The 12,522-nt window shown below is 39.2% G+C and overlaps 1 protein-coding gene across 1 annotated transcript in view; it reads left to right on the forward strand.

The window, feature by feature from the left end:
- The first annotated feature begins 2,395 nt into the window (after positions 1-2,395).
- The window catches only part of ELAVL4 (ELAV like RNA binding protein 4), an 85,924-nt gene continuing 75,797 nt past the window's right edge, over positions 2,396-12,522 (forward strand). The window contains exon 1 of the mRNA XM_021683896.1: positions 2,396-2,512. Within this exon, the coding sequence (XP_021539571.1) occupies positions 2,396-2,512 (117 nt within the window). The remainder of the gene's footprint in view (positions 2,513-12,522) is intronic.

A 12,522-nucleotide genomic window follows, 5' to 3' on the forward strand; every position in this document is an offset into this window, starting at 1 on the left:
TTGGAGTTTTGTGCTATTGCACGTGAATGCTCTGGAACTGCCCTAATCGACTGAAAATGAGCTGGCTACGGTCATATGGAACAGGTCTGTTTAGCCACATCGCTGGGTAGCACGGCAGATGGTAGACCGTCAATGGGTGGTATTGATTGGCTGGATTTGCCTTAGGGTAACAAGACTATGGTCCTTAAAACCCCGCTTCATCTTATTTTCCTTTGTGCAGCTATGTACAGTTGTGGTTTTCTCTTCTCACTCCCCAAGCCCCCAATATCTCCTTTTTTTTCCCTTTTCAAATCAAAAGCCTTTCTTGGTAATCAAAATAGAGAGGTTACCTTGAGATAAACACTCTTTAAATTATCACCAAGGGAAGAAAACTTGAGAATATTTTATTTACTAGGCTGATTACATTTTAATGTTTGAAGAAAGTGACATTTTTTAATTAGTGTTTAAGACATATGGTGAGTGTACAAATTAGCTTATTTCATACAACCCAGAATTTGATGAGAGCAACTCCTCCTTCTCATTCCCCAGTTAAAAATTGTCACTTGAAACTTAATATATGCGAGGAGGTTAAATGGTATTAAGTGATGCAGCCTTGACTTAAAGATGAAGGAGACAGTCACTGTTGTGTGTGGCTAAATATTGCCTGGATGGACTGGAAAAATACTAGTATCGACATCTGTGTTTGCAAGAGGATGTGGAAGTTCCGGGGCTTTAATTTTGTCTGGCCAAGGAAACAAAATCCCAGGTATCTGTGTGTGTTGGTTTCTCTTTTAGATACGAGGGAACGTAGAAGAGTGGATGCATGCTCTGTAATAAAATCCTCCTTAAAATCAGGCCATAGAACAATATAAGGGATGAGATTTATTTTTGTCCAGGTCGTTCTTTATCTTTGAACATCCACCCTCCATCACTTGGGGTTTTCAGCTTGGGACATTCTATTTATTCCTGGCACAGGAGCAGATTAATTGGAATAGAATTGTACAAAGGAGACACCAAGTTAGCTATATACCCAAAATAACATAGGACAGAAATGTTCCACTTTGAGGCAGATCTTAAGGAAAAAGAACAGGACTGGGGAGAGATATATGATTACTTTGCTCTTGTGGTTGTTTATAGCTATTCGTATAATTGCATTTTTAAAAGAGATGCTTAAGATTTTTTTTTCAGTGTCTTTTAAAAAGCTGTTGGGTTATTTCCTATCATGACAGACCCTATCAAATAAGCCTAATGCTTTACTCAGAAGAAAAGTTGCACCCTTAAACTCTTGCCTCCATCTTGTATGTGCTTCGTCCATATGTTTACTTTTGAATTGGGTTTTTATCACGTGAGTCAATATTTTTCTCTTTTTGCTAAAGGAAAATATTTCCATGGAGTTTTTGGTACACCCCTCCACCCCCTGCCTTGCTCTGTGTTGATTGGATTTTCCATGTTCATCCTTTGCTGAATGAAACAAAGCGTGTTTGTGTTTCATTCTTCACAGTTCTTATTAGGATTGGTGATGGTGTTTTGTTTTGTTTCCTCGCTATTAAGTCAGGAGAAGGAATTTTATTTATTTATTTTGACAAGATACAGAGAGATACAAGACACGAAGCCTGTTAGGATGCTGGAGTTTCTCGTGTTACATTCTACACCTAAAAGGAGAAACAACAACAACAACAACAACAACACAATCCTTTAAGATGGTTCATTTGAATCTGTGCACTCTACCCACCTGGTGGTTATATAGTGAACTGTTACTTTAAAGAGTAGTTTAACACCAGCCATGTTTGGGGCAGGCTGCTCTTGCAAAAGAGAGCAGTACATATAACAGGAGTCTACTGTGTGTGAGATAAGGGGAAAATTCAGCTCACTGACTAGAGGTTTTAATGTGCGAACTCTAGGGAAATAATATATTGACTGTTCCGTGGCGCGCAAGAAAATTGAAGAACCCTTTGCAGACCGAGTGCTTTGCAAAGGATTCTATCTGTTTCTCTTAAAACAAAATCTGTGGCAAGATGTTTGAAATCAGCAGGACGCTTAATGCTGCTTTGTTAAATAATGAGGTAATATTTTGTCACTTTTTTCTGGGCAGCATCTGTTTTCCCCCCCTCATCCCCCCCCATGTTTATGAAGGATTCTTTTTCTTTTTCTTTTCTCTTTTTTCTTTTTCTTTTTTTTTTTTCTTCATGGAAGTCAAGGAATACAGTTCACGCTTCCCTTTCTGTTCCTTCCTTTTGGTGCTTTTGGAGAATTTGGTTTGTCTTTTTTATTTGCAGTTTCAGCTGGCTGCTGTTTCCTAGCCCATTGTGCCACGTAAGGCTTCTCCACTGCGCGGAGTAGGTAGTTATTAACGCTGAATTGGCTTCTGGTACAGTCCATCTGGACTCTGTGTGGGAAAGCTGGCTGCCGGCGACTGATGCTGACATGTCCGCAACCTTTGGGATGTGTGCATGGTGGCAAGGGGCTGACCGATATGAGATTCCTTCTTTTAAGGGAAATTGTTATTAATGAGTCAAGAAACTGCTCATTTATGGTAAGAGGGATACAGCGGCGCTAGCAGCCCCACAGCTTTGGGATATCATTTTTAGGTTGGCTTAGCTGCCTGAGTGAGACAAGTTTCTTTCTGTGGTGGTGGAGGATTGTGGCAGGAAAAAAAAAATCATGCATGACTGGGAGACTTGCCTGCCTGATTCTTGAGATAATATATTGAGAATCTGTTGCTTTACAAATGTCACACCACTGATGGAGCGGTCAGCCCCTCACTCTGAAAGATGAATGGTACTATTGGAAATGCAATAATAAGGTTGACTTTTCCCAACAATAGGATTCTGCCTTTGTCTTTAGAGAAAAGGCCTCTGAGGACATTTGTGCATTTGTTTGAGGATTCCATTGAAAGACTTTAGAGTGGAGGTTTTTTGGAGAAGTGATCAATATACAAAGTGCATGGTTTTTTGTTTTTTTTTAACCTGGCAAAACCAGCTAATTATTTATACTGTAATATACAGTTCCTGTTTCAGAAGAGTGGCCAGAACATCTTTGGATATACCTAATGGTAATTAATGGCTCACGAAGTGTGCTGAGATTAGTATGGATGGGGGAGAATGGTTTTAAGAAATTCTGACTTTTCTAACCTCCAGAGAAAAACAAAGTAAATATTTTGTTCTGGAGCGAGCTGTTTTCATTTGTGTGTTTGTCAGCATTGTGTTCATGGTTTTCTTCTCGCAATATTTCCGTATTGGGGAGATCACACTCAGAGTTTCTGTCATTGATTCGGGGCACCTGTATCTGCCCTGTGTCTGTATGTTGAGCTCTTTAGAACACTTAACCTATGAATTCATCCCTAGAACACAGTTCAACAGATACTGTAGTACTATTGTGACTTGGTAGGACTCTTTGTATATTTGCTAGAGAAATTATTTTAAAAGTTTACTTAATTCAGTCTTGTTCCACTCGAAGGGGTTATAGTTTTAACATTTCTACTTTTCTATTTCATGGATTTTTATTTCTAACAGCTGAATGTATTTATATTCGAGTCTAATTCTCCATAGAGTGTACCCAACCCATTTTGTTTTGTGGTATATCTGTATTTTTAAAAGTGTGCGTATCTATGTATATTTATGTGTGTGTGTTTGTGAAATAGTAGCTGGGAGAGAATAGTTTTATTTTTTTTAACACAAAGGTTATTTTCTTTTCTAATAATTTTTCACAGACACATCTGTTCTTGGACTTGAAGCCCAGAGTGTAGCATGATTTTCGGTCTATATTTTTATTCTGCCCGGTCCCATCTCCTGTCAACTCCAGCCAACGGTTTAAAATTATGTTGAATTATTTCTTTAGTAATATTTGTTACCTCTATGTATTCATTGAGGAACCAATTGACTAAGTTATGAATTAAATAAATAGCGGTAAGTTAGCTTTTTGGATAGAAGTAAAGCAAAAACTCCTCAGGTAAGCCCCTTTAAAACCCAAACCAGAACAAAATACTACACTATTGAAGACTGGTATTGTAGAGGTTATGAAATGTAAAACATAGGTATGCAAACCGTATACATCACCACACACTTGCTAAATGTCTCTTTGCAAGTCTTTTAAGAGACCAAAGAAAAAAGACATCTTTTGAAGGAGAGAAGCAAAATCACGAGTTCAGTTCAGCAAGATATGCACTCTGCACCAGTCATGAAATGATGCTGTTGTCAAAAGCATGCTTTACATTCTTTAGAGCATGGGGAAAGCAAAGAGAGAACGTGTTTTAGTGCATTTTTAAAAATTCAGATCATGCCCCTATCCAAGTTGAGAAATAAATTCATTTAAATAAATCATTCATCATTCTCTGTTTTGAAAAGCTCAGACAGAAGGCAGAAAGGTAGAGGCTGACAGCTGCCCCCCACCTCCCCCCAGCTTTTTTTTCTTTTCTTTTTTTTTTTAGCAAGTAGGTTTCTGAAGCAAACTTGTAGGAACCCAGTTCGCGGAGCAAACACAATCTCAAACTTGTTTTCTCTTGAAACGCTGGCCATGTTAGCTGCAGAATGAGCATTACTTCCTAAAAATCAGCAATATTAGGAAATAATAAAGTTAAAATGTAGATGTATTAGCACATTAAAGTGCTTTTGTTGTATCTTTAAGCCTAGAGGCAGATCATTAAATATGCATTTCGCTAGAAAGCAACTGTCGAGAAAGATAAGGTGCTTGAAAATATTCTATACTGGAAAAGCCCTCTGTCAAAGGGGTTTGGTGGTGCAGCCTTCAGGACAGGGGGAAAGGGAGGACACTCCCACTGGTAAGGTTTGCAAGCGGCCGGCTGATGACCTGCAGTTGTTACAGTACTTTTGAGCTAGGAGGAGGGAAAAGGTAAAAATACAAGTATGGCTGTTGTTGCTTCAGCCTGGCCTTAATTACCAGACACAAGAAGCAGTTCAGAAATCTGGTCTCTGTTGTTGTAGAGGTCACCAAATCATTAACATCGTCAATCTGGCAGTAGCTAATTTAAATAGCACCTGATGTTGCAACGCCTCCCTTCGTTTCCCCAGCCAATCAGATCCTGGCTTCGGCTGACAGATGGTCCCATAAATGGATGTAAAAAGGGGAAGCTTCGAGCCAATTTCAGCAAGGCTCTGTTCAGTTGTTCTTATCTACATCCTAGAATCGGGGGTTTCAGCTCACTGCTCCTTTTCTTTCTTTTTTTTTTTTTCTCTCCCCCCCGTCCCCCCCCCCCAAATAATTGATTTACTTTACAATCATCCACACTGTGTTTTGTGGATCTTTAAATATATATAACAATAGTAGTCATTTAAAAAAAATATCCTGAAACCTTTGCAAATTTTAAGAGAAGAGTCGAAGCTCTGCGAGACCCAATATTTGCCAATAAGAATGGTTATGGTAGGTATGACTAGATTTATAATCTGTTGTTTGTGTTGCTGGAGGGAAGAAAAGCATCTACACCTTGACCAGTCTTATGCTTGCACAAGAGTTTAGTTCTCTGCTGCTGTTTGGTTCCTACATTTACTATCTCTTTTGTGTAGAGAGTGCCGGTAGGTCCTTTTATTGAAAAGCAGTGGGGAAATGGATTGTCATTTTTAACAGGTCATTGTCAGTTTTCCCTTCAACATAAAGGAGGGGTTGGTGTAGAGGGGAGGTGGGCAGAAATAATTGCTGGTTTGTTGAAAGAGGTTATATTACACGAGACCATATTGGCAGAAAGGGGATTTTTTTTTTTTTTTTTGTAAGGGAGAGGGGGTTTGTCTGTGTGCCTGGGTTTTGTGGGGCTGGAGGTGGATGCAGCGGGGTTAGGAATCTCCATTTCCGTGCTGGAAATTTAAAGCTCGAGAGGCAGTTCCTGGATACTGAACGTTGAGATGGGCAGTTGTGTTTTGGGGGACTGCGCAGTCAAAACGGCAAAGAGAGTGATTTGTTTGGGCTTCAGTAAATGCTGCATCTTGTATTTCAAAGAGTTTCCTGTCATGACCTCATAAAAAAGAGGAGGCGGCTTGTATGTGTAGCGGTGCCTGGCGTGTTGAGTTGTTGCTTCCTTCTCTGGGCAGCAGCTCTGTAAGAAGGAATGTCAGCTTTTACATAACGTTCCTTTCCGCTTTTGACACACTGTGTGAGGGTCCATCTTCTTCTGATCACAGATGGAGTGGAATGGCTTGAAGATGGTAAGTGAAAATTCAGAGGAAGGCAGCTTGGAGATTCCAGCCGTGTGTGTGCGTGTGTGTGTGTGTGTGTGTGTAAGGATGATGGACTGTGCATCGTAAATCACTGTGCAGATCGTGTGTGTGTATGTGTGTTTATTAGTATTTCTCTTTTCTGAAAGCCAGAATCCATCTCCAAGTGTAATGGCACTGCATGCACACAAGGCACACACACTGCCTCTTCCATCGAACACACATTTAGCCAAGCAAGGTTGGTGTCTTTTTTGACAATCACAATGTCACCGTTGCTGTTGGCTGGCGTGTCCACCGCCTCTGTGAGCTTTCAGCAGAATTACATGACTGTTAAAGTTAAAGGCACATTTCTTTTTCAGTCTCCTGCTAGGAGTGATGGGGAAGGCTGGGTATGAGGGGTGGAGGAGGTGAGGTTCAGTACCAGCAGATGCAATTGTGAAACAGGACTTTGGGATGTGGAAGGGGAAGTGGAAAACCTTTCTGCCAAAGTAGTAAATCTATTTTTAGCGTCATCTTTTTCGGAAAAAAAAAAGAAGCAGGGAAACTCCTTGAGTGCCGCTCCTGTCGCCTGATGTTGACCCTGAAGATATGGCACAAAATGGCACAATCAGATGCCACGAGTGCCCACTTTGACTTTGAATTTCACCAGCAATAGCTTTCACAGGGTTTCAAAGCCGGGTATGTGGGGAGGCTGTAAATTCATATCCATCTCACTTATTTTTTGCTAGAAAAGCCTGGGGAGGACTTTTCGCTCTGCATAGATGTTATAACAAAGCTGTGGTCTTTTTCCCATTCTTAGAGGATTGCCTTTGTCTGGCTGCTTGTTTTGATGGGTGTAAAACAAATAAGATTAGACCGAGCAGCCCAACTGAAAGCGATAGCTGGGAGGAAAACCCAATGAAAGGTTGCCGGGGAAACGAACAGAGGAAAAGCCGAGTAGGGAGCAGGTGGCTATCATGAGAACACACTGCAAACAGTGTAAAAAAGGGGGGGAGGACAGGACCTCGATTATCTTTGCTGTTCTTTGTGGCCGGCCCAACTTTAATTATTCTTTATAAATAGGTGTTAATTACATTTCTAACTCTGGTTTACAGTGATTTTTAGAAATCTATTTTTAAGCATCTGTTCTGTCTCTCCTGTTTTTTGTTTTTTGTTTTTTTTTTTTGGTTTAAAAAACAGAGGGAGAGAGAGAAAAGAAGAAGAGGGGGAAGGGAGGGTAGGGAATCTTGCTTTCTCTCTCTCTCTCTCTCTCTTTCCCCCTTTTCCCTGCTGTGAAATTGTACGTGCGAAAAATCGCAAGGAATCCTGTGAGGCCATTTGAAAAAAAATGTAAATTATATTGAATGAAGTTGACGGAAGCATAATAGTGAACTCCCACAGCTGATAGGTTCTGCAAATGATTCCTTAGAAATTTCCAGCAAATATCCATTGGAGAAATATAGGTAGAATAGATTTACCCTAAAGCAATGATTTTGTGCTAGGTGATATTGGTGTTTTTACTAAATCAGATGTTGATACTACAATTCCAGGGAGTTCATTGTATCTCTCATTTTATATCCCAAGTAGAAATTACTTTTAAAAATAATAAATGAAAAACTGTGTTCTGGCCTTTTGCTTCGTTTTCCTCTCTATACCTCCAACCCCAAGGTCCATCAGGCTGCACCCTTGCAGCAACTGCAAGGCATTTGGTCCTGGGTCTGGTCTTAGCATAAACTGAGTGAAAAGCTGATTTTTTTTTTAGTGTCTCTGAACGTCTAGGACCCGTGCGTGCGCTAGGTGACAGGCATCTCTCCCTTTTTCTCTGAGTGTGCTTTACTAGTAGTCTCTTTTTCTCATGATGGTGGGTACCAGAAGGACTGAAAGGTATAGTGCTCAGGCAAAAAGGATGTAAAATAAAAACCATGATCTGTTATGATTTCTTCCAAATTAGATATATGATCAGGTAGCTAATATTAAACCCCAAAATGAGAGATTAAAAAATACTGAAATATGCTTAAAAGGTTAGGAAATATAATTGGCTTTACTGAAAGTACTCTTAATTTTTACTCTCTCCATCGCAAATCTCTGCACTCACCTCCCCCCCTTCTTTTTTCCTTGCAAGGGGCTTCTTTTTGTTTTGTCTTCTTATTGGGGGATTTTTAAAATTTGTTTTGACTCTTGAGGTAAAAATAAATAAACTTATTTTTTTGTCATATGTCATACACTTGAACCTTTGCATAACTATATGTCTCTTAAAAATTATGATAATTTTTTTTATTATCTCTAATATAGTTTTTTTTTCTGAGAAATTTCTAGCATTTTTTAGTTAGGGGAAAATAATTTCCATAAGAACCGTCACCTTGTCTTGGGTTGTAAAAAAGACACGTGGTTCTACTGCTGACCTTTCTTGCTTCTTTGTCTTAAAAATATTAATGCCTACTACCTGCATGTGGAGGTGTGCCTTTACGGAAGCATAAGGCTGAGTGTGCATTTATTAAGAAATGAAAATCTGATCGGAAATATTTCTGCAAATATCACCTGACTACATCGAAGTTTTAATGATCAGAATGTCCGTATATGTCATTGTAACATCATGGCTACATCGTTTAATATTTAAATTTTTAAAAGGATAAAATGAACATAAATAGGGAAATGGCTGAGAAATTGCTTTGAGAATCACTTACTTATAATTTTAATATCTCAGAAAAAAAAAAAACTAACAAGCAACTTAACCACGCATTTTTGTAGTCCCATTCATTTCTAACTGCCATTCATTCAAGTCATCCTCCTGGCCAGATATAGATGAGCTTGCTTCTGTTTGATAGTTTTCCAAAGCCTTAAAACTTTTTTCTCTCCCAATAGCCGTTCCTGGGTCCTTTGAATATTCAAAGATTTTGTGATGAGACGAAGTCCAGATTGTTGTGAGCTAATAATAATAGAATTTTTTTTTTTAAGGAAAGAGAAAGAAAATGAGCTACGCATTTGCATTTTAGTTCTTAACTCAGTCTTGAAAAAGGGTTTGAGACGTGGTAGACTTCAGGTATTTTAAACTTAGCATTTCTGTTGGGGATAATCTATTTGACATTTCGAATCTAGAAATCATTGCCTGAGTAGTGCTTTGTGTGTGTGTTCAGTATCTTTAAAAGAATTTGTGGGTGAATCAAGGTGTTTTTCTCAAGTAAGAATTACCACTAGCAATGAAAGGGTTTCCTCAGGGCAAGTCCTTTCTTTGGTTTGATTTCTCCCCTTTGCACTCATTTCCTTATTGTGGGTGGATTCTTTTCCTCCATGTAGACCACATACTATTCCTTCCATGAGGATATACGTTATTTCACTTAGCCCTTGGCATCTTAATGCCTTATTTTAATTAAAACAAAACAAAACAAAACAAATTGTGTGTACCCGTAAATAAGGAATGGCGGTCTTGATAGAGGTCATTGTATGTGGACAGAGGTACTTTGGCCTTGACAAATTTCTTCATCAGTTCCAATGATCTGTGGCCACCAGGCACTTAATTTATATGCCTGGACACTTAATATGTACATTTGTTGGTGAGCTGGCCCGCGGGTGTTAGACACATGAGTGTGCGCTGGCAAATGCTGCAATGCAGTATTTTTTCCCAATGTCATTAGGAATTTGGGGGGTGTGAAGGGACACAAACATTCTTAAGCTTTTATCTTACTATCTTCCAGTAGATGGACCGTGTTGTACAGAATTGGCCAATTCCCCTTTTAAAAGTGAAGTCAACCTTTTATCGCCCGCTGTCTGTTCTTCCATCCATTTGATAGATATGTGGAAAGTATGTATATGTGAGAGAGGGAGACTCTGTGGGTGTGTGGGTGTGTGTGTGTCTGTGTGTGTGTGTGTGTGCGTATCTGTGTAAGCATGTGTGTTTCTGGAATCCTGCACCTGTCTTAGGTTTTCCTTATTTGGTATTACCAAATGTGTATACATATTTGCAAGTATATGTGCCTCTAAAAAGGGAAAGAAAACCAAACTGGGCTGGCTTCCCATAAGAAGTGGCTTCTCCTCCAAGAGTTTTCTTATTAGAAAAATACAAAACTTAATCAAAAAAGATAGATCCAGACCCTGCAGACCTGCATTAGAAACCAAACACCTTTCTTTAGTTGCCACTTGAGAAACTATAAATGTGCAGATTCATCACAATATTTGTGAGCTGGAAGCTGCTCTCTCAAGCAAGGGGCTGGGCTCAAATTAAAATGTATGTATATGTGGAAGGAGAGTTGTTTTTTTTCTTTGGGAGCATTTGAACCTAATCTTTAACCATTGGTAAAAACAAGTAGGAGGTAGGGTGGCTCTGTTAGCAGTTTGTGCATTGTTTTGTGACTTTGTGTGTGTATGCGTGTGCTTTAGAAACATCCTCGTATTTTTTAAATCTCAGTGTATTTTAAGGGTGGAGGGCTATTGTAGGTCAGTGGCTTTTTAAGGGTAAGAAGAAAGGTGATCTGTGGGTGGGTGGGAGTTGTCACAAGCAGTAATTGTCATAAATTACTCATCTAGAAGTGGAAAGAAAAAAGGCTGGAGGACAAGAGTGGAGAGGGGTACCAACATGTGGATCTGCACTTGCCGATATAAGAGATAATGAGTGATAAATTTGAACTGGTGCAGTGCGGGATGCCCGATAATCTCTCAGAACCTTGACTTTGCAGGTTCATTACTTCCTTGCTTGCTTGTTCACACCTTTAATTATATCCAGTTTGGGATGCTAGCTAGGGGCACCAAAGATGAGCCATTTTGTTTGTTGTTTACTTCATTAAGTATTCAGGCAGTGTGCTCACAATAGCTTGGAGCATCAGTGTTAGGAATCAAGCACTTTGGAAATGGAATTGTTACAAAAGAATAAAAAATAAGAAAGCAATCGGCCAGCTAGTTTGCTTTGGATGTTCACTCTGCTTAATGGTAATATTTATGCTGTTCCTTGTACATTCATTAAGAAATGAATTATGCAATGTCCGTGCTCCTAATATGCTGGTGGCTCCCCCACCCCCTTACTCTATCTCTTTTTTCTCTCTCCCCATGCTCCACCCCCAAGATTTTGCCTTTTACTTGACCATTTTAGGACTGACCATTTTTGCTATGGGGAAGATCAGTATTCAGTTCCTCGTATTTAATACCAGAGATATTTTCCCTTCAGTATGGATCTTTCTTCATACGGATCACGAAATGCTGAACACCATAAAGGAATCTTTAAATAATTTTTGTTGAGGAAGCAGTGAAAATGTTGAAGAAATAAGGTCAATGTAATTGTTGTGCTTGCGTTTTGTTTTTTGTTGTTTTTGGAAAGCCTTATTTTTAACCACAAAAGTAAAGTGCAAAACTAGCATATGTGATTTTTTAAAAATGGAAAAAGATTACAAGTCATAGGTCTCTATTAAAAATAACTTACCTGAGACTCTTGGTTTGAAGAATAACATTTCAGCTCGAGTTTAATTTTTTAATTATTCATGTTAAAGCTATAAAAATGTAATTCATAAATACTTTTTCTATTAAGTTTAGTTCTATTTTCAGGATATGAGGAAGCAGAGAAACAATTCTAGCAAGATGGAGAATTCTGAAAAACACACCGCAACGTGGAGGTTGCCTCCTCTCTGCACTTTGTGGCATTGAATCCACTCCTGCTCATTCTATGAATCAGTTACCTTCTATTGTCTACTGTCTTGTAGCAACTAGCCCTTGAAGTTATTTTGCCAACTGTGTTCCTTGTAGAGGCTAGCTATCATTTGCTGTTAGATGAAGATGTGTTTGTCGAGGACTTACTATGTGCATTTCTCTGGAAGATGGAAATCTAGGTCACCTTTTCTTTTTCTTCTGACACTGATCAAAGGACAGAATAAGAGTCTAAGTCCCTGTGATTGGAGCTAAAGGTGGAGTGAGGGATTTTAAGGTTGGATGTCACATAATGCAGTTTGTGTCAAGTTATGAGAAGAGATCTGTCGGAACATTCAAGTACACAAATGTTTTTCTTTTTGTATTTTTTGTAAGAGCCTAGGCATGACTCCAAAAGATAGAAATCAAAGATCATCTGGACATTTTTGTCTATAAGTTCCCATATATGCAGATGTTGGCTTTCAGGAAAAGGAAAGTTTAGACAGTTGGGAGGAACTTGTCTTTCTGTCAGCTACCCGTGGAGCTTAGCAAGAGCCTGTTAATTTTACAGAAATAAAATGCTGTTCTTCTAACAGAGATGACTCTGAGTATCTTTCCCCCATGTCACCCTCCAGGTAGGACCTGAGAAGATAGTGACCCTCCTGGCATGCCCCTGTGCAAACTTTTAAGTTTGCACATCAACAGACGTCATAGGGTAATGTGATACACACTTAGATACTGCCATGTACTGTGTGTGTGTGTGTGTGTGTGTGTGTGTGTGTGTGTGTGTGTGTGT

This window comes from Neomonachus schauinslandi, chromosome 4 (assembly GCF_002201575.2).
Source record: "Neomonachus schauinslandi chromosome 4, ASM220157v2, whole genome shotgun sequence".
In the NCBI taxonomy this organism is placed as follows: domain Eukaryota; kingdom Metazoa; phylum Chordata; class Mammalia; order Carnivora; family Phocidae; genus Neomonachus; species Neomonachus schauinslandi.